A 21,749-nucleotide genomic window follows, 5' to 3' on the forward strand; every position below is an offset into this window, starting at 1 on the left:
CCTCACTGTACAGCCCAGTGAAGTGTGTATGCCACTGTTGCGAGGAGATATGGTTGGGGATCAAAGCCTCGCCCATGCGGCTACCCTTATCAACAAGTCCCAAAAACAGCGTAGCATCCCGCAAAAGAGCTGCAGATCGAAGATCCTGTCCGTGCGCTTCCTCCCATATATGCTTGGCTAGCTCAATAGATTTTGCGTACTCTTTCCTGGCATGCCTAACAAGAGAGATGTTGTTACTTTGGAGGGCTACAGTTAGCTTACGTCTCATCTCCCTGCAATCCCTGGAATACCACGGGTTAGTGGATCCAATAATTGGTTTATTAGTGTGGGACTCTGGCATGGTGAGAAGAAGACCCATTTTGTCGATAAAATCTTCGTAATGATATGTGAGGGGGGAATTCTGTGCGCCCATAAAGGGCTCTTGAAGAAATCCAAGCTCCCTAGACTTCTGCTCTACCAAGGTTCTTATTTTGCACAGTTTGTCCTCATCATGTGCAACCTTATGCCATTTAAGGCGTCGGTTACAGTGAGAAGGAACTACCTCTTTTGTTATCAGTTTTGTTGCATTAACATATTTGGATTCCGACCAGGAATTGTTTAGGAGCATACAGAGCGAATTATGATCACTATCCTGAGATGGTATAATTTCCATGTCCACTAAGTCATGCCAGAGTCGTATGTCCAACAGGATATAGTCTATCCTGGACGGGCAGCTAGCTCTGTTGTTGGTATTAGCCCCGCACATATCGGAGCGTGACCTGCCGTTTACGGCTCTGAGGTTATGCTCCAGGGTGAGGGCACACATTTGTGTGGCCCTTTGAGACCACTTCTTAATTGGAGCCAAGCTAAGGGAAGGGATTGCAAATTTAGTATCCTGATCACCAATACCCAAAACATCCACGGTACAGAGAGGTTCATAGGTGCAATTAAAATCTCCAGCCACAATAACCGCTGAGTTGGGGTTAATTTTGGATAACTCTCTCTCTAATAGTACTATGGTTGAAGAGAGTTGGGCCCCAGGAGACCCTCTAGCATAGATGTTAAAGATTTACAGTTTGAGGCCTTTTTTTGGGCCTTTTATCGTCAAATGTAAAATATCAATCGAGGGGGTTGGATGAGAGGATACTGCCCAGTTTAAACAAACATTTATCCAAATATGAAGTCCCCCCGCTGGGCGGCCTTTCCCAATTCTCGTAGCTGGAATATAGTGGGTGGCAAACCCATGCTTGTGAAGGGGCACCGTGCTCCAAGTTTCTTGGAACAAACAGATGTCTTGGCCATCTATGAATGTGTTCCACTCAGGGAGCAGCAGTTTTTTTTGTAGCCCAGCAATGTTCCAGGAAAGGAAGCGTAGTGGCCCTTTGGAGTTGGCCACAGTTCCAATACATCCTACGCTTACATCGCTGTTGTGGTCAGCCAATGAAATCCCCCTCTCCACTTGCCCTACCCCCCTAAGATTTGAATAGGGGGCTATACCGTCCTTTTTCCCCTTTTTGTTTTTAGTATCGGGAGCTAATAGGGAAGTTTTGTCCAGTCAATCTACTGTGGTTAGGCCTGACTCGGTTTGCTCCCCAGCAAATGACCATAAAGGAGAGTTGCGGAACTGAATTTTCGATGGTCCCGGCGGAGAAGTACGAAATTCTAGTGCCACCAAATTTTCAGCTATTTCAACATTAAATAACTTAATCTCAATACAGTCTGTCCATGAGCCGTCTTTTTTAATCCTCGATACCTTTGCCAAATCCTCCCGTATTACTGACCTGCAACCCCTCACGTATCTTATCCAATGAATTACTTTATTATGAAGGGATTCTTGGGTTTCATGACTGTGGGGGCTCATAGGTTTTGGGACATTGGTCATAAAGATTGTGGGAATAGGGCCCCTTGGATGTATGTTGCCTTTGTTAGGTCTTGGATAGGGCCGAACGAGCTGCTCTTCCCTAGTCAAAGCCATGTGGTCACGGTTGGCTCCCAGGAGGGGTCGATCCAGTAAGCCATCTCTACTACCCTTACTGGAGCCCGGGTCGAGGTGTAGTTTAGATTGGGTGAGGGGGTCAGAGGTGCCAATGGAGGGCCAAACTTGGGACCCCTGACCTTTCACTAGTCCTTTCACTAGTCCTCGCCCAGCCCCTTCAGTGCTCTTTCCCCCCGAAGCCTGACATGATATAATAGTAGTCGGTGGGGGTGGAGGGGGGCTGGGCCAGGAAATCTATTCCCAAGCAAATCCACCTTAACCCTCAACATAGCCAGTTCCTTTTCAAGTGCATCCACTCTTAATTGAAGGGCATCATTCAGGGGGCCACAAACGCTACAGGACGATGAACTAACATGGGGCTTAGCCGTCCCTGCTTTGCTAGGGGTGGAAGTTTCAGTAGACTCTGCACTGAGATCTAAGACAGCATACCTATTAGAACAGGGTAATTGGGCAGACATACATTCGCTATTAGCAAATACGGGGGCGCTTGGATAAACATTTTTAGGTGGAGTTGAGAGTCCACAAATACTCTCTGCTGTGCTATGTCCCTCATGAGTAAAAGGTTTATTTAATGACTTCTTAGTGAACATAGCTGGAATATGTCTCTCATGTGGAAGTGTCCGTGCTGGCGCAGCCACAGGCTGATTTCCATCACTAGCTAAAGTAGTATCAATGTTAGTACCCAAAATCTCCTCACAATCATTCACTATGCCCTTGATCCTTGTTAGGACACAGTAACTGGCAGCATGGGCACATTTTTTGGCTTTCCTCCCTCTTTTACTCGTCAGTGGGCCCCCACTCTCAGTTAACTTCCTCTTCCCCATTGATAGAGGGCCACAGAACCCGGAGATTGATGCACAGTCAACAAGTCGCAATGGACCAAAGCTGAAGCAGACAATTATCTCGTCCACAACCGCAACAGTACTTACAGTTGTACGCTCCTACATCGGGAGTCAGAGGGCTTGCCCAGCCCGGCCTCCTTCGGCCTTTGACGGGCAAGGACGGGCCCGCCCTTGGCCCGGGCTTCGCCCGCACGCGTCCCGCGCCGCGATGGATGTTGGCGCCCTTTATGCGCGTGGCAACAGAGGCAGGTCTCCCTGGGCTGCAAGGCAGGCTGGGACTTAGAGTCCCCAACGAAGTCCGGTGCTGGTAAGGCGCGTCCCGCGCCGCGATGGATGTTGGCGTCCTTTATGCGCGTGGCAACAGAGGCAGGTCTCCCTGGGCTGCAAGGCAGGCTGGGACTTAGAGTCCCCAACGAAGTCCGGTGCTGGCAAGGCGTGTCCCACGCCGCGTAGGGTGTTGGTGCCCTTTATGCGCGTGGCAACAGAGGCAGGTCTCCCTGGGCTGCAGGGCAGGCTGGGACTTAGAGTCCCCAACGAAGTCCGGTGCTGGTAAGGCACGTCCCGCGCCGCGATGTATGTTGGCGCCCTTTATGCGCGTGGCAACAGAGGCAGGTCTCCCTGGGCTGCAAGGCAGGCTGGGACTTAGAGTCCCCAACGAAGTCCGGTGCTGGTAAGGCGCGTCCCGCGCCGCAATGGATGTTGGCGCCGTTTATGCGCGTGGCAACAGAGGCAGGTCTCCCTGGGCTGCAAGGCAGGCTGGGACTTAGAGTCCCCAATGAAGTCCGGTGCTGGTAAGGCGCGTCCCGCGCCGCAATGGATGTTGGCGCCGTTTATGCGCGTGGCAACAGAGGCAGGTCTCCCTGGGCTGCAAGGCAGGCTGGGACTTAGAGTCCCCAACGAAGTCCGGTGCTGGTAAGGCACGTCCCGCGCCGCGATGGATGTTGGCGCCCTTTATGCGCGTGGCAACAGAGGCAGGTCTCCCTGGGCTGCAAGGCAGGCTGGGACTTAGAGTTCCCAACGAAGTCCGGTGCTGGTAAGGCGCGTCCCGCGCCGCAATGGATGTTGGCGCCCTTTATGCGCGTGGCAACAGAGGCAGGTCTCCCTGGGCTGCAAGGCAGGCTGGGACTTAGAGTCCCCAATGAAGACCGGTGCTGGTAAGGCGTCTTATGACAATAATGTGAACCCTTGCTGCGTGGTGCGGTTGGCAGTCAGGCAGGTTTTGGTCTGGCTTCTTTGCTGGCAGCCCGCTTGTGCTGACATGGGAGGGGCTTCTCCGGGAGACAACTGTGGCACGCACTCCAGGCCCCTTTCCCACTGGCTGCTCTGTTTGGAAATCAGGGCGCCTTACTGCAGGCCTGTTATCTCAATGGGTGTATCTGCTGGATTTGCTTGGCATACAGCCTTCAAAACTTCATTCGCTTCTTCCCTCAAGTGTCAACTCCCCGCAGTAAAATGGTATAAAGCATTCCCCATTCTGTCCTATGGGGCAAGATATCCTTTCAATAGTGAAAAATGAAATTGGCAGTATTTCACTATCAGGACATGTTACACACACCAGTACATGCCCTACCTTTCACATACACTTCACCCTGCCTAGGGGTTACCTTGAGCCTACCATAAGGGTGCCCTGTGTGTAAGAGAAGGGAAGAGTAGGACTTGGCAAGTGGGTGCACTTGTCAAGTCGACATGGCCGTTAAACTGCGCACAGGCACGGCGGTGGCAGGCCTGAGACATCTTTTCAGGGCTACTCATGTGGGTGGCACAATTAGTGTTGCAGGCCGACCAGTGGCATTGGATTTACCAGCCGTGGCGCACTCAGTGCACTTTACTAGGGACCTACTGGTAAATCAAATATGCCAATCATGGATAACCAATCACAATAACAATTTACACAGAGAGCATATGCACTTTAACACTGATCAGCAGTGGTAAAGTGCCCAGAGTCCTATAGTCAACAATCACAGGTCAAGAGAAAATAGCAGGAAGAAGCAAAACGTTTGGGGATAACCCTGCAAAAAGGGCCATTTCCAACAGTGACCATGTTGAAAAGGGCACTTTCCTACAGTGTTCTTGTGTAATGTAATTGCTGATCATGTAAAGTGCACCTATACTTTCTAGTCGAGTATGCGCTATAAATATAATTTCAGAGCCAAAAATCTTACAACCATGGCAGATGGATGACTATTGCGGCGTGAAAGATAGACCCCTGTACTAGCTTCGTCAGATGTTCGCTCTTGCTGGAGCGCTGGGCCTTAGAATGTAATCCCGTAGTCATGTTGTCAAAAAAAATTCCCCATTGGTCATATAAACCTTCGATAGCTAACATAAGGCACTGAAAGATTGAAAAGACATCAATACAATTTTAATATGTTAAGCCCATGAGACTCCACAATGAGGACCAGGAGTTGCTGCATATTATTAAAGGGTTTTATTAGGATTACCAATCAATTCAGTAACTATGGAAGACAAATTCAAATTCAATAAGTACATTAGCACAATAGGCAAAGTGAAATATCTCAATTGATTGAGACGCAACAGAATGAAATACAGAATTTTGACAGCCACAATTATATAATAATATAAAAAAGTGAACAGATGTTCCATAAAGAAACTTCCCTTCTCTACTATAACCATAGGTCACGTATGGATTCATCTTTTAAGGGTCTCTAATTCGGGAACATAGAAGAAGATGTTAGCATGATCAGACTCCAGTAGAAGTCTAAATTAAAAGGAAATAAGTGTAGCATAAAGCATCTCACTTGCAAGAATATGACAAGCAGAGAGTTCTGCACCTCTCTAAGTTCAAAGAGAAATTCCTCTAACTCAGACTATAGAAACACCAAAATAAAAGGTAACAAGAGATTCAGAAATGTCTAATCTCCCTTACACCACCAGAAACCAATCAGAGCACTATTTGAGTGCATTTGTAACATATCTCTTAGCTCCCCACGTCTTGAACTGAGGCTGCAGTTCTCAGCCTTGAAGATCTTGCCGGCCTGGTACATGATGAACAGAAAGCTTCTGTCGACCGTTGTTTCCCCATGTTCACTAACAAGTCTCTCTCAGGCCTCAAAAATCAACAGTCTAATACAGACAATAAGCCTTTCTCTACCTAATGAAATAATAAACCTGCAAAAAAGAAAATCGTGCTGGCAAACAAAATATATTTCCACTGAGGCCTGCAGTCAGGCTAACTTAAATGAGCATTTAATGTGCACTTTGAGTACATGGTTATACATGCACACATAACTTTAAAAGAAATGCAATGTGAGCAAACAAATACATGTTTACATATGCAAATATAACTTGAAGTATAAATGTAAAATGTGAATAAGAATAAATGATTCATGTTCAACTGAACATTAGTGCACACAAATATAAATCTTTCGTTTCTACAGTGAATTAATTCCACTAATGTGTTTCACACGTTAATAAAGTTAAGGCACAGAATGAATGTAATGTAAGGTGCACATATATAATGGCATTTCTGTGACATGTATGGGTGTCATGGAAATTACGTTGCTCCACTCTCTTCGGACAGGGTACTGGACATGAAAAGATGATGAAATGGAATATTTCCTTTTACAAGAGTAAGCCGATTGTTGTATCGATAAATGAACTATGGAGCCACTATACGTTACAACGTGTGTTTATTGCTTACAGAGGCCCACGATCCGCTACGGCAGAAGCGCGGGCTTAACTCCAAACCCCCTGGTAACTCCCCCCTCTGACGTTGACACCATTCCTGGTTGGCCGGGTCCCACACGTGACCCGGCAGACACTAAAGAAAGACTGCATCCGTGTTACGGACGCACCCACACGACTAGCGCAAGTGCAACATCTCCTTTTTTTCCATAAACAAAAGAACAGTATTCAGTCCATAATATACTCATCATATCGCCTTGGCCTTCTTGCCTCCCTCCTTGGTCTACTATCGGCGTAAGACGGGGAACGTCCTTCAGCACTAGTGCTGCTGACGCTGTGCCCCGCGCCTTCGCGTTCCTGCCCATCCTGGGGCTGAATGGGCTCATTCGTACCTCTTCCTTCACAGCATGCCCCCATGGTGGCACTCTCTCCTTCTCGCCATTCTTGGACACTGTCGTCCCCACATTCATTGCTCTCCGAACTCCCTCTCAATAGTATTTCGGCCTGGCCCTTCTTCAGTTTGACCACATCATCCTTGCTGCGCCAGCCCCGGCCTTCCAAGCATACCGCACCTGGGATCGCCTCTCGCACTCGTGCTGGTGACCCAAACACAGACTCACCCTTCACCACCTTGTGCGGCTTCCGTACTAAGACCCAATCTCCCTGTTCAATGGCCTTCACCTTCGCCTTATTTGTCGCATCAGCGTACTGTTTCGAACACTCCTGTCTGGACACGATTCTCTCCCGCACTCCCAGCATCTCATTGCGTATAACCTGGGTGTCCTCACTCACATTGTACCATCTATTGTACTTGGGCGTAAGTTCGTTGGTGCACCGCCTCCCCCTCATGAGGAAAAACGGAGTGTGCCCTGTGACCGTGTTCGGAGTGTTATGGTAAGTGCAGATTTTCTCGGCCAGGAACTCCTTCACGTCCATATGAGAAGCTACGGCTTGTTGAACGCCTTCCTTCAGAAATCTGTTCATTTTCTCGACCTGGCCGTTACTCTTGGGACTATACAAGGGCGTTTTCTCTTGCTTGATCCCTAGGGCGGACAGGAAGTCAGTCATCTGCTTTGAAACCAATTGAGTACTGTTGTCAGAGACTAGGATTTTCGGCTGTCCCTCCGATGCAAAGACGTCCTTCAATACCCTTATGACACGTTCCGTGGTGACAGCCTGGACAAACTTGAAATGCATCCACTTCGAATAATAGTCTGTGAGGACAATCAGATGACGGCACTCTTCGGGCCGCTTAGAGTACGGGCCTGCAAAGTCTATCGCCAGCTTGCTCCAGGGGCCCGCCGGGATTTCGACCATCTGTAGTTCTCCTTTACTGGTCTTCCAGTGCTTATCCGCCTTCAAGCACTGATCGCACCTGTCGATGTACTCACATACCGCGCTGGACATTCCCGGCCACCAATAGTACATTTTAAGGATATTCTTGGTAGCGCTGCTCCCCGGATGTCCCTTGTGCGCGATCCTGATCAATGTCCCCCGCAGGCCTGACGGCGGAACAAACAAGTCGTGGCGCTTCAGGAATCCGTTCTCGATGGTAAGTTCCTCGCTCACCTGCTGGAAACTCCTCAGATCACTCTGCAAGCTCCGGATAGGAGGCCACTTGGTTGTCACGTACTCCACTACTTTCAAAAGGACGGAGTCTTCTTCCTGACAATGCAGCCATTCGTCCTCCGTGACGGAGCCGCTGCATATCACTGTCGCATCCACCAGCGCCACCACGCACTCGGTGTCATCGAGAGACGTCTCCTCCGCACCTCTCACTGGCAGTCTGGACAGGCAGTCCGCCCTATAGTTGAGACCACCCTTGATATGTCGGATGGTAAAGTGGTATTCCTGCAATTTGGAGAGCAGCCGCAGAAGCCTCGAGCTCGCTCTCCCATTTCCACGGTCTTCCCCGTCCATCATGTAGACCAGTGGCTTGTGGTCCGTGACAATCTCAAAAACCTTGCCCCACAGGTAGTTCTTCAGCTTTTCCACCGCCCATGCACACGCAAGAGTTTCCCTTTCGATGGTGCTGTAGCTCTTCTCCACGTCGCTGAGCGTGCGAGAGATGAAGGCGATGGTGTTCTCCTTGCGCCCCTGGAACTGACAGAAGACAGCCCGATGCCCTTGGTGCTGGCGTCAACGGTGACCACCTTTCGCAAATCCTTGATGTAGGGTCGCAGAACCGGAGCCGTGGCAATAGCTGTTTTGACAGACTCGAATGCGGCATCTTGCACACCTGACCAAACGTACTTCACATTCTTCCGTAGGAGCTGCCGCAGCGGCTCGACCTTGTCAGCGTATCCCTGGACGAACTTGGAATAGTATTCCCTGAGACCGAGGAAGGATCGTAGCGCGTCTTTGTCCTCTGGACGCGGAGCATTGCAGATCGCCTGGACCAGGTCGTCTTTCGGGGCTATGTCGTCCTGGGATAGTACATGCCCCAAGTACTCGATCTTGTCTTGCATGAATTTGCACTTGTCCTTGGAGACCGTCATCCCTTTGGCACCTATGACTTCCAACACTGTGCTCAGCAGCACCAAGTGCTCCTGTTTGCTCCTTGTGTGTAATAGGATGTCGTCTTGAAACGCCTCTACTCCCCGCATCTCACGAAACAACACGTCCATCAACTTCTGAAAGACCACCGACGCTGAGGCCAGCCCGAAGGGTAACCTGACGTAGCGATAAGCGCCGAATGGAGTAATGAAGGTGGTAAGGCTCCGGGACTCCTTGGTCAAACAGACTTGGTGATAGGCTGATTTTAAGTCGATTATAGTGAAGTACCGGGACCCAGATGTAGACGACAAAATCTCCTGTATGTTGGGGAGAGGATGACAATTTATCAGAATGTTCTTATTCAGGGATCGGAGGTCAACGCAGAGACGGATGTCTCCCGTCTTCTTCTTCTTGGAAACCACTATGGCGGAAACCCACTCAGACGCACCGGCCTCCTCAATCACACCTTCCTGTTTGAGTTTGTCCAGGACGGCCTTCAGCTCACATCTCACCGATAGGGGCACGGTCCTGACTTTGTGTTTTACTGGTGTGGCACCCTCCTTCAACTGTATGTCATGCACGAAGTCTTTCACACGCCCCACTTCATTCCTAAACACTCTGCCGAACTTGGCGAACACTTCTGGCAGCCCTTCCTGGTCCTCACCCTGGTCCCCATCCACATGCACGTATCCAACCCAATCGTTGCGTAGGACTATGGGATCATCCGCTCCTGGGACCAACAACACCCCCAATTTCGCTAGATCCTTCCACCCCACCAAATTTCTGCCCTTCTCGGCCACGTATATCTTCGTGGGAATCGCCCTCCCTTTAAAGGTTAGGGTATCACGGAAGTACCCCAGCATCTCAATGTCCTGCTCACCAAACGCCTTCGGGTTGACATCCATCTCATTCAACTGTACACCATCACCCCACCGTTCAAAAAACACCGTGTCAGAAATTATGGTAATGGGTGAACCCGAATCGGCAGTAAACGGCAACTCCACTGCCCCAATCAGCACCGTCCCTATTGGACCTTTCACATGGCCATCCTCCATCTCAATGGACAAGACAATGTTCGCACACATCTCCATATCGTCTTCACTCACAGAACTCACTTTCACACTGCGCACATAACTGCGCGCCTTACAGACTGTGGCAAAGTGCCCCACTTTCTTGCACTTCGAGCATGGTTTGCCCAGGGCAGGGCATGATTTGCTATCAGCTAAATGTTCGTGCGAGCCGCATCTAAAGCAGCATAGCGGCTTGCGGTCGCCTGTCTTGGCATGTCCGGCCTTGACCAAAGTCTTATGGTCCGATCTCTTTCTATCCTGCACATAAAACACGTTGGAGCTAGGGCTACTACTTGCCAATTCTTTAGTAGAGAGAAGCGACCTCTCGATACCTTTTGCAATGTCCGTCACCTCACCGAGTGTAGGGTTCCTGCAAGACAGTAGACGCTCCTGGACCTTTTTGGAGTGACAGTAGAACACCACCTGATCACGGATGTACGTATCGACTCTGTCCTCAAAGCCACAGTCCTGTGCCAGAACACGCAAACATGCGATGTACTCCTCGACGGTCTCACCTTCCGCTTGCTTCCGCAGTGCGAACTTGTGGCGCCCCACCATTATATTGCTTTCCACCGCGTACTGCCGCTCGAGACGTTTAACCGCCTCCTGATAGACGTCGAGCGCATCAAGCACCCCTGGCGGGTTCTTGTACTCTGGCAAACTGTCGAAAACTTCCTGGCCAGCCTTACCCAGCAGTCCGAACAGAAGCGCTTGTTTCCGATCAGCCTCAAACGCCTTCCCATCGATCGACACAATGTAGTTCTCAAAGGCCCTCAACCAGCTCTTCCATTTCATGCATGGCTTACCCGGCTCATCGAGGAAGAGGGATGGGACGCAGATGTTGTTGCTCTGCGCCATCGTGGCAGCGCACGCCCACGGCACGCTGGAAGACGCACGACACCAACCAGTCGACACCAGACAGGACACTCAGCAGCTGCGGGCAAGTCCGGGCCCGGCGCTGGCGCAGAGGACACTGGCGCAGGGCCCCCAGCAAGAAATGCAGGCAGGTAGCAGGAGAAGGGTTGCGTTGAGGACGCTGTCGCAGGGCGCCCAGGAAGAAGCGCAGGCAGGTAGCAGGAGCAGGGCACACCGTGACTCACGTGGCGTGCAGGGAGGCCGGACAGGCAGGCAGCAGGTGCAGGCACAGCAGACACAGGGGCATACTGTATGGACGTGAAGGCGGTCAGACGGCCGCCGCAGGCTCACAGGCTCGGCAGAAGGCACTCACAATGGAGCGCGTGCAGCATGCAACAGAAACGCACGTGGCAGTAGGTGCGACCTGTTGCGAAGGGGCGCGCCCACCAGCAGTAACAGGGCGCTCCAGAATGAAGAACTCTGCTCTCAGCAGGACCGGTAGAGATCCGTGAAGCAGGGCAGCCAGCGGGAAAGCGAGCGCGTCCGCTCGTAGGGGAAAGAGGCACAGAAATGCCCAGCCGCCGCCGGCGAAGCAGGAATGCGGTCCGCACGTCAAGGATCGCTCGTGGGCCTCTGCACAGACTTAACCCTCGTCGCCATTTGTTGTATCGATAAATGAACTATTGAGCCACTATATGTTACAACGTGTGTTTATTGCTTACAGAGGCCCACGATCCGCTACGGCAGAAGCGCGGGTGTTGTAATAACTTCCACAAAGATTGGTTTGTCAGGAGATGGAAGTTTATTGTACAGATCCTTCAGCCTCTCGTAGTGAGATGCCAACATTCCAACATGAGCTTCAGCCCCAACATTCTAAGGCTGGGCAGTACCAATATGCGGAGGAAAGGAGGGGGGGGGGGGGAAAAGAGAGGGAAGGGAACAGGAGCAGATTACAACACATCTCCCTGCGGAGCAAAGAACAATATACACAGCAATTGAACTCCTCGGATAACCATTACCTAACTACAAGAAGCAAAAAGGAGAGTAATAAACATACAAACATTTCAAGGGACAAGAACGTATGGAATAACGTTTTCCACCCATATACAGCTGTATAGAAGATACATACAATGCAGTCTCCCCCCCACTACCCTACAAGAAGGAGCCTATCTGACACCATCGGGTAGGGAGAATGAGACAAAGTGGAAAGATTAAGATCCCATTCTGTAGTCGGATTGCCAATTTGGGGGTTTGCGTACTCTGGTCACCTTGAGTTCACTACTACTGGGCGTTTCGGGACTTAGATCCATCTCATAAGTGGGTTCGACCCCAGTAGTGCTTGGACAACTTGCTATGTTGTCCATACTCCACATGCCGCCGTCTTCCAGCACAACTGAATTGTTGTTAACCCGCGTTATCCTCAGTGGTTTGGAAAATGAGGAGATCTTGGATTTGGACAGGGACGGCCTCTTAACAACCACCCACTGGCCTTCTCTCCACCTTTTGTTCGATGCTCCCCAACGACTGTCGTACCTGAGCTTGTACTCTTGTTGATGTTTCTGAGTTTTTTCCCTCCCGACGTCTCTATCCACCCACACAGGGGATCCACCATTTAGCCAGTTAGGAGTCAGTTTAGAACTCGGGTTCCTGCCTTTGAGAGAGACAAAAGGTGACACACCCGTGACAGCATTTGGCGATGTATGATATGACCACAGCATTTTCCTTATGGCGTCTTCCACTGGAACCTGGGAGTTCAATGCGAGCTGGATGGTGTCCTTTATCATCCTGTTCGCCCTTTCCACCAGACCATTGGCTTTGGGACAATACAGTGGGGATTTGAGATGTGTGATGGCCAGCGTGGACGTAAACTGCTTCATGTCCTCTGAAGCGAATTGAACACCATTGTCCGTTATTATGACCCCTGGAATACCTTCCTTGGAAAAGGTGTCTCTCAAGAAGTCTAATAGCGACGCGGTGGTGATGGAAGATACCATTCTTGTTACAATCCAATGGGAGTGGTAGTCTATTAGAACAAACATGAATCTATTGGATTGGTTTAGTAGGTTTAAAGGACCAATTATGTCCAATCCCAGCTTCTCCCAAGGTACGGTGGGGACCTCCACCGGGAATAGTGGAGACTTACGGACAACTTTGGTTTTGTCGCAGGAACCGCAGGCTGCACAATTCTTTACTTGTTCCTCCACTTGCGAATCCATCCCGGGGAACCAATAGTGTTGCCTGATTTTGCTTTTCGTCATGCTCCTCCCCGGGTGGCCCTCATGGGCAATCTGTATTATTCTTTCGTACATGTTTTTCGGAGGAATGATCTTGCTTCCTCTACAAATTTGGTTCCCGACGATGGATATTTCATCTTGCACAGGCCAAAAATGCTGAACAGACTCCGGCACCTCCTTCTTGTTGACAGGCCAACCACTGTGAATCATATTTCTTAATGTGGCTAAGTCACTGTCCTCACTCATGGATTTCTCCCACTCCTCCCGATTGATGGCCGGGATTTCCACCAAAAGAATGGTCTCCTCCGGAGGGTTTTGCATCGGGTTCCCATTGGTGATTGGTAGTCTGGAGAGACAGTCCGCTACCCTATTCTCACTTCCTGGGACGTATATCATGGTGTAGTTGAACCCTTGCAGACTCAGCACCCATTTAGATATTCGTGGGGTGGTATTTTCCAGGCGCTTAGTGGAGAATAACGGAATTAAGGGTTTGTGGTCCGTTCTCAGCACAAACGGGATGCCCCACAAGAAATATTTAAAGTGGTTTATGGCCCAATAGCACGCCAATGCTTCTTTCTCTATCGTCAAGTAGTTCAGCTCGGCATCTCTCAACGTTCTGGAAGCGAAAGCAATCACTGTCTCTTGACCTTTCGTCCTCTGCGTGAGTGAAGCACCCAATCCCTTAGCGCTAGCGTCTGTGGTGAGGGTGGTTTTAGCATTTGGATCGAAAGCACTCAAGATGGGTGCGTCAACGATGGCCTCCTTGATGAGTTGGAAGGCTGATTGGTGATCTTGCTTCCAAACAAATTCAGACCCCTTCTTCAGCAACTCTCTGAGGGGACACACCTGATCCGCAAAGTTTTTGACGAACTTTGACATGTATTCCACCAGCCCCAGGAACGATTTGAGTTCATCCTTGTTGGTTGGTGCCGGGGCTAATTTAACCGAGTCTACCAGACTGGATCTGGGTTTGATTCCTTCACTTGAGATGGTGTGACCAAGATATACTACAGATTCCACCCCGATTATGCATTTGTCTTTCTGAGTGGTGAAACCTGCCTTACTAAGTCTGGTCAACACCGCTTCCAGAGTCTTATTGTGTTCTTCATCTGATGAGCCGTGAATCAGGATGTCGTCCTGGAAACAGAGAACTTTTCCCAGACCTTGCAGAATATGCTGCATGACGCGTTGAAATACTGCCGCAGCAGAAACCAGGCCAAATGGTAATCTGGAAAACTGATAAGCTCCATGCGGGGTTATAAAAGAAGTGAGGGGCTTGGAATCCGGGTGGAGAGCGACTTGGTGGTAAGCCGAGGATAGGTCTAGGACAGTAAAGACTTTAGCTCCATGGATGGCAGACAGCATTTCATTAATGTTGGGGAGGGGGTGTCGGTCCACCCAAATGTTAGAGTTCAAATCCCTAAGGTCAACACATAAACGAATCCCCTTGTTTCCACCTTTGGCCGCTACGACGATGGGTGCCAACCATTCAGAGCTCTCAATCCTCTCTATGATTTTGCACTCCTCCAACCTGTCCAGCTCCTTCTTAAGCGGTTCTCTGGTCAACAGCGGGATAGACCTTGGTTTGTGGATGATAGGTCTGGCATCGGCTTTAAGTTTGATCTTATGGAGGAAGCCTTTTAGGAGTCCGAGTTTGTCTGTGGACACCTCTGGGAAACGATTGCAGATTTCCATCCCAATGTTGGTCCTGTCGATAAGATACACAGGTTCCGACGCGTTGGGGTCTAGTCTGATTCCTAACTCTTTTTGGTGTTTCCACCCTAGTAGGTTGGAACCATTTCTTGTGATGTAGACTTTTCCCACGGTCGACCTATCCTTAAAATTAATGTTCATGAGTAACATTCCTACTAGTGGTATAGGATCTTGATTATAGCCCCCTGGTTTGACATCAGGAGGTAAGAGGGTATACTCCCTTGTCCCCGAATTAGCCTGAAGTGTAGCTTCATTCACAAGTGTATATGGGGAACAGGAATCTGCGTAGACCTCATACTTTACATTGTCCAGAAATATTTCACACTTGGGGTAAGGAGTGCTGTTGCCTTCTGAAAAATTAGATACTTGAAAAACAATATCTTCGCTAGGTAGTTGAGGATCCAGATCACTGCCTATCATGTGGGTGACACTGTTCATTGCATTGTGGCATACTTTAGAGAAATGGCCCCTTTTCTTACACTTGCTGCACACAACGCCCCTTGCAGGACAGTTTACGCTGTTTGCCAGATGATTAGGATTTCCGCACCTATAACATTTCGGCTTGTTCCCTGATGCTGTAGGTGCTTCCGGACTGGAAGGTAAAGGTTTGTGTTTGTGGACTTTACTGGAGATCTTGTGTACACTGTTCTCCGCTACTTGTTTTACCTCCCCCGCTTCCTTCATTTCATTCATACAGTACGCTGTATGCTCTATGCTTTTAGCAATATCAATGGCATGTTTTAAATCAGGGGCTTCTGCAAGAAGTCTTTCTTGTATCTTCTTGTTAGAGGTACATCTAACTAGCTGATCTCTGATTAGTGATTCAGTTAATATTCCAAACTCACATGTAGAGGCTAAACCTCTCAGAACAGCAATATAATTTATCACTTTTTCATTTTTTCCCTGAATGCGCAAAAAAAATTTGTGGCGTTCTAACACAATATTAATTTTGTCACCAAATTGAGCTTCCAGTTTCAATAATGTTAACTGATACACATCATACTGGATATCACCCTCACCCCCAGCCCCCTCATTAGCATTTTCAACATTATAATCTGGTAGGTCATCAAAAATATCCCTCCCTTGCTTTCCTAGATTATGCAGTAGAACATGTTGTTTACGCACCGCCGAAAATCTGTCCCCACCAATGGCGATAAGGTAAGATTCAAACAGGTTTACCCATTTTTTCCATGGGATCACCGGATCTCCACTCTCATCCAGGAATGGGGGGGGTTGAGACATAGCGAATGCCGACATGGTGGAGAGAGTAGAAGAAGAAAATGCTGAAATAAGGGAAGAAAAAGGCAAAAGAAGGAAAAGGGGTAGGTAGAGGAGGGGATAAGAAGTATAGCGATAAGGAAAAGCTGACTGTGAAAAATTCACAGAAAGTTGCAGTAGAAGTAGAAATGACAAGAAACCACCAGTGCACCCCCACAGTATAATGGAAACAGTCTACCGTTGGAAATACCAATTAAAGACAATACATTTCCATGAGCTGAGCCTGTCAGCGAAAAATTACGAAGCAGGCTGGATGAGGGAAGAAACGTGCAATATTATATTCCACCAGCAGGAGGAGCAGACGAAGGAGCAACCAGAGAGCAGTGTCTCACAGCGGAGCGTCCTCTGAGGAAATCAATCTGAGAAGAGGCGGAAACCAGGAACAGGATGTTTGTGAGGAGATTACGACGTTGCCACAGCCACACACGAAGAGCAGCACTATAGTCCTCGACCATCTGCGACACAACACCCTTCACAGCGCTAAATGCTTAGCGACGGCACTCAGAAGCCAGCATGCGATCTCACTGGGGGAACAACAGGCGTCTTCCTGTCAGCCAGGACGGACAGCAAGTCCAGAGAGCAGCGCCGAGCAGCAGACGACAGGGACTCACCGGAGGGATGATCAGTTTCAGTAGAAGAGCGTGAAGGGACACTCACGCAGGCAGCGAGCTCCGTGGAGGGCGTGAAAGAGTCCAGCAGCCGGGAGCTCTTGTCGGCGGAGTCCAGGGAAGGCGTGAAGGAGCCCAGCAACCGGAGACTCACGGCGATGGAGTCAAACGAGGAAAGCTCCCCTTAACGCCACCACAGGGGGCGATGGCAGGAAAGGAACCAACACTGCCTGAGAAATCCAACGAGAGGCGGTAGGGCACTGGGGGAAGGATCCAGACCGTCCCCAGCACGGTAAGTCAGCTCGTCGCCAATAAATGTTGTAATAACTTCCACAAAGATTGGTTTGTCAGGAGATGGAAGTTTATTGTACAGATCCTTCAGCCTCTCGTAGTGAGATGCCAACATTCCAACATGAGCTTCAGCCCCAACATTCTAAGGCTGGGCAGTACCAATATGCGGAGGAAAGGAGGGGGGGGGGGGAAAGAGAGGGAAGGGAACAGGAGCAGATTACAACAGCGGGCTTAACTCCAAACCCCCTGGTAACTCCCCCCTCTGACGTTGACACCATTCCTGGTTGGCCGGGTCCCACACGTGACCCGGCAGACACTAAAGAAAGACTGCGTCCGTGTTACGGACGCACCCACACGACTAGCGCAAGTGCAACACCGATGTTGCGCCCATCTTGGAATTGAAGATTTTGCACTTGAGAATTAGGAAATACAAAAGACCCGTAGTCTTAATAGCAGAGGTCGAAGTGGGCGGGATCGGAGGAGCATGATGTGCCCATACTTTTTTACTTCATGAAAAAACGTTGCCCTACTTTTTGTGAAAAGACAACCATCCCGGATGGTTAATTCCGATACATTCCCATAGTTTAAATGCTTTAACTGATGTGTCATTCAGGGAGTCTCTTGTGCTGCGAAACCGACGAAGGGGCACACAGCTAAATAAAGCCTTCTCACCAGGTTGCCTGCTGCCTGGAAAATATGCAAATGTGGTCAACAGGTTAATCTGCAAATTTGAAGGGTGTTTGGGAGCCATACTGGCTTTAATTGATGGAATCACTTAATCTTTGTGATTACAAAGATTTAATCTTTTTGAGTGGTAGCATAAAGGAGCTACCAACTGAGCTGTGAAGTGTATTCTTTTAAGGGACAATTATGTTTAAAAAAAAGCATTAAGTACAGTCTGAGCATTACTTAAATCTACATTTTGGGAGCACCATTTTATCTTGAACCTTTTTGCATATTTTGTACCAGTCTGTCTTATGCTGTCTGTAATGCAAGTTTAAATTAATGACTTACATAATCACAGTGCTTTCTACTGATTTATGTAATTTTTTTGTGGATTTTTTATCTATGGTACGTGTTATTTTATATGTATCTACCTATAGGTGAAAAAAGGTACAGAACATATTTTTAACTATACCTTGGATCCCGCCCCCACGCTCACCCCGCCCACATTGCATTCAACAATACATCATATGTCGCATGTTTTTAATTGACTTTTTATTTATTTTTGCATCTTTTATATAGCGTGAACTCGACCCGAAGGTATTGGAGCGCTGCACATGAGCACCATATTTACATTACATATTTAGGCACGGGGAGATTAAGTGATTTGCCCAGAATTACAGGATGTGGACGGGACCCCGAGGCTCGAACCCTGGTTTTCAGCACCACAGTCAGCAGTCTAGCCAACGGACCACATCCTCTCCCCTTCAGCCGCCGCTTAATAGAAAAGAGGACATTGACCGTATCTATTTATGTTTACAGATATGATCATGTTATTAAAGCCTGGAGTATGTTTCCGTGACCTGAAATGCAATTTAAATTGCGAATGCATTACGATAACAAAACACTGTTGCACCCTTCCAATAAATCCATCCTGATCGGTGTTGGGACCTAAGATAAGTGTTGCATGATAATTTGTTGTGGCAAGGGCACCCCAGCGCTGATCCTTTTCACCCGATTATTATACCCAAAAGTTTTTGCACTTGACCTAACGTGGCAGCCGAACCGGACGCACGAAATAAACGAGTTTCGGTCTAGCTTCGAAGAGATTCACCCTCCAATTGAAAGGAGGCACTCTCATCACACTACTAAGTGCTCATTGGAGAGAGCAAAAGAACAACACTGGCCCAATCAGACAAACGCGTCTTTCGTGTGGACCAATTGCAAGCCTGGGGTAGAGGAGCGCGCGACATGTTTGTATCACTGTGAAGTGGTAGTGATCCTAGAACTGGAAGGGGGCATGGGGGAGTGGATTTTTGACTAAAGTTAGGGCTGCGGTCTCTGGAGCTGTCCAGGGGGTTGCAACGCAGCTATCATGGCTTCCACCTATACTGCTGTGCTGCTGGTTGACACATCCCCCGCTAGCCCAGAGCACCGCTTGCGCCTCCGGCTGGTCGCTTTGCGGCTTTTAAACTATCTGGGCTGCCGCCTGGGTCCCGGCCACGTCCGCTGGGGCTCCCGGTGCTTCGACTCGCGTGGACTCCATGGCCGACCATCTCGTCTCTGCCGTTTTCGGGAACTCGGGGTCCGTAGCTTTGAGGAGCTGGAAGAGGAGTTGGAGATTCGAGGGGATCGGGATCCCTCGCGTGCTACACGCACCCGAGTCCCGCCGCCGGTCTCCTTGACGCACACTGCACTGAAGGAGACGCTGTTGGATTACCAGTGGGATCGGCCGGACATCACTTCGCCAGCCAAGCCGTCTCTGTTGCGGTCTAGGGGGATTAGGCGAGGTCCCTCCGAGGAGTCACTACAGGCTCCTGGGAATACCTCTCCGAAGAGCCGCAACGCCATATTCCTACTTGCCCCCTGCCCACATTCAGAGGGAGAGTTGCGGCGCTTTCTGGTGGGAGCCGAGGCTGAACTTTCCAAAGGGGGGGCCATCGGCCAGGAGCTGAGAGACAGGCTATTTCCCAGGCCCCTTCAGGACTTGATCAACAGCAGAAGTGTCGCCCTCTATTGGGTGGACACCTCCGAGCAGAACAAGGTGAATCATACTAAAGTTTGGGCATGTCTGATGTGTCCGCAGATGCAATGTCAGTCTCTCTCCACACCCTACACTTAAGGGTGAGGTCTGAATCCCCAGTGAATTGGGTGACTGTTGGGATCACTCTTTGGCTTCGTCTTTTTGAGCTAGGTTTGGACTAGATGTAGCCCGTAATAAAAATGTTGTCATGGCGGGGTTGAGCTTCAGGTAGATGCTGAACTTTCATTTCCGGTTAAGGTGTTGCCTGCTTGAGGTGTTGGATGTGTGGAGCTGATTAGACTTCAAAGTTCAGTTGGCGTCGCCATCGGTTTCCATGTCAATGCTGCAGATGACCAAGCAAGATAGAACCCTACCTGCAGCTGATAGTGTCGTCTGATCTCTGGGTGTGGTCATGTGAACCAACTGGGGTCTGTTGACTAGGCAGGAGGAGAACCAATGAAAGATGTTGCTGATGAATCCCAGTAAAATCTTAATGGTATGGGTTAGGATGAGATCACCAATGTGGAAAGTAGTTTAGAGTTCTTTCAGTGTCAGTAAGCAGGTATCATCTTTTCCTATGGTTAGGAGGGCACCGCCTACGATATGCAGGTACCTTTAGGTGTATCTTTATTTACAGTACAGAAGTGATGTAGCAGGGTAACTTCTGTGTGCAATCGTGTTAAATATTGAATGCACTAAGTCCAAAATGTTGCTCCAAGGATGTGAAACAGCCACTGCACCCTTCAAGTAGGTGACCAGACTGCCCACAATCGCAATCCCGAGCACCAATGTTAAAATCACAGTTTTTCCACGAGTTGATGTAGATATGTTCTCTTTATTTTCAATCTTCGTATGTCTTCCAAATGTAGTCTGTAGATAATATATATATATATATATATATATATATATATATATATATATATATATATATATATACATGTCATCATCAAAGACTGTATAAACACTAAAACATATCCGCACCCTCACTATTTCTTGCAAACAAACCATATACATTCTGCACGGATATGGTACGTTAGGAAGATATAGTGAGGGTGCTGAAATGTTTTAGTGTTAATATAGTCCTTGATAATGATAAGATTACATGAATATATATTTTATTTACATACGGACTGTGTACTTGGAAGACTCTGGAGAACTTTGACTGATTTGGGTTGGCAACCGCATTGATCAATATGGTAAGCAGTTGATCCTTAGGGGGCTTACAATTGGTTTGGACTTTGGTCAAATATGGGAGCACTAATGGCATTACTTTATCCATTTAGGACATTGAAAGGCAGTATACAATATTGTGTGCTCGTAATAACCGCACCTTTACAATAAGACAGAATAGATGAGGAGGTTTGGAACGGAATCAGTCTGCTTATGGCTATTCTTTTGGTTTGAGCACAATACAGTGGAATGAGGCATAACATGATTTTGATCAAATAAATTATTAGGTTATCCTTCACGTCCTGTTTTTTTTCTTTTATTTGTTTCCCCTTTGTATGCATAAATATTTTTGTTGACATCAGATTTCACTGATCACAAGACTGTTCCAGGGAGTAACCATGGTACTAGAACACGGTCACATTGGATGTCTATGGCAGTATCTATATACTATTTTTAGCCATTTAGCTAAGGCTATAATTTGTAGTTCCTTACGCATCACATTCTTATCTTGGATCTATTGGTTTTTCTAATGTTTGTTGATACTTGCCACTTAGTTACATTTTAGGAGGAAAGATAGTTTACAGCTTGGAGAAATTTTACCGGTTGCACATCTCTGGCAAGAAGACTCTAGATAGACTCTCCCCACCCCCTAAGACATTGCGTCATAGTGTATCAAATCCCGCTGCATCAAAAATAAAACTTTGCAGCACACAATTGAATTTTGTTACTTCAAAATTGTTTGTTTTCAGCCTTTAAAAATGGAAGCTATTTGAGCAAAAGTATTAGATTTTTAATAGGTATGTTAAGGTAACGGAGTCGTATTTTCTTTACCTATCTTGCTTGAACAAGCTGCAGTTTGTACTACCCATTGCTGAGCCTGATGGGT

At 48.5% G+C, this 21,749-nt stretch overlaps 1 protein-coding gene across 2 annotated transcripts in view; it reads left to right on the forward strand.

Annotated features, from left to right (window-relative positions):
* Positions 1-18,905: 18,905 nt before the first annotated feature.
* TICRR (TOPBP1 interacting checkpoint and replication regulator) overlaps positions 18,906-21,749 on the forward strand; it is a 586,714-nt gene continuing 583,870 nt past the window's right edge. For both annotated transcript variants that reach the window (XM_085644448.1, XM_085644450.1), the window contains exon 1: positions 18,906-19,714. In XM_085644448.1, the coding sequence (XP_085500574.1) occupies positions 19,046-19,714 (669 nt within the window). In that variant the 5' untranslated portion in view covers positions 18,906-19,045. The remainder of the gene's footprint in view (positions 19,715-21,749) is intronic.

This window comes from Triturus cristatus, chromosome 3_1 (assembly GCF_964204655.1).
Source record: "Triturus cristatus chromosome 3_1, aTriCri1.1, whole genome shotgun sequence".
In the NCBI taxonomy this organism is placed as follows: domain Eukaryota; kingdom Metazoa; phylum Chordata; class Amphibia; order Caudata; family Salamandridae; genus Triturus; species Triturus cristatus.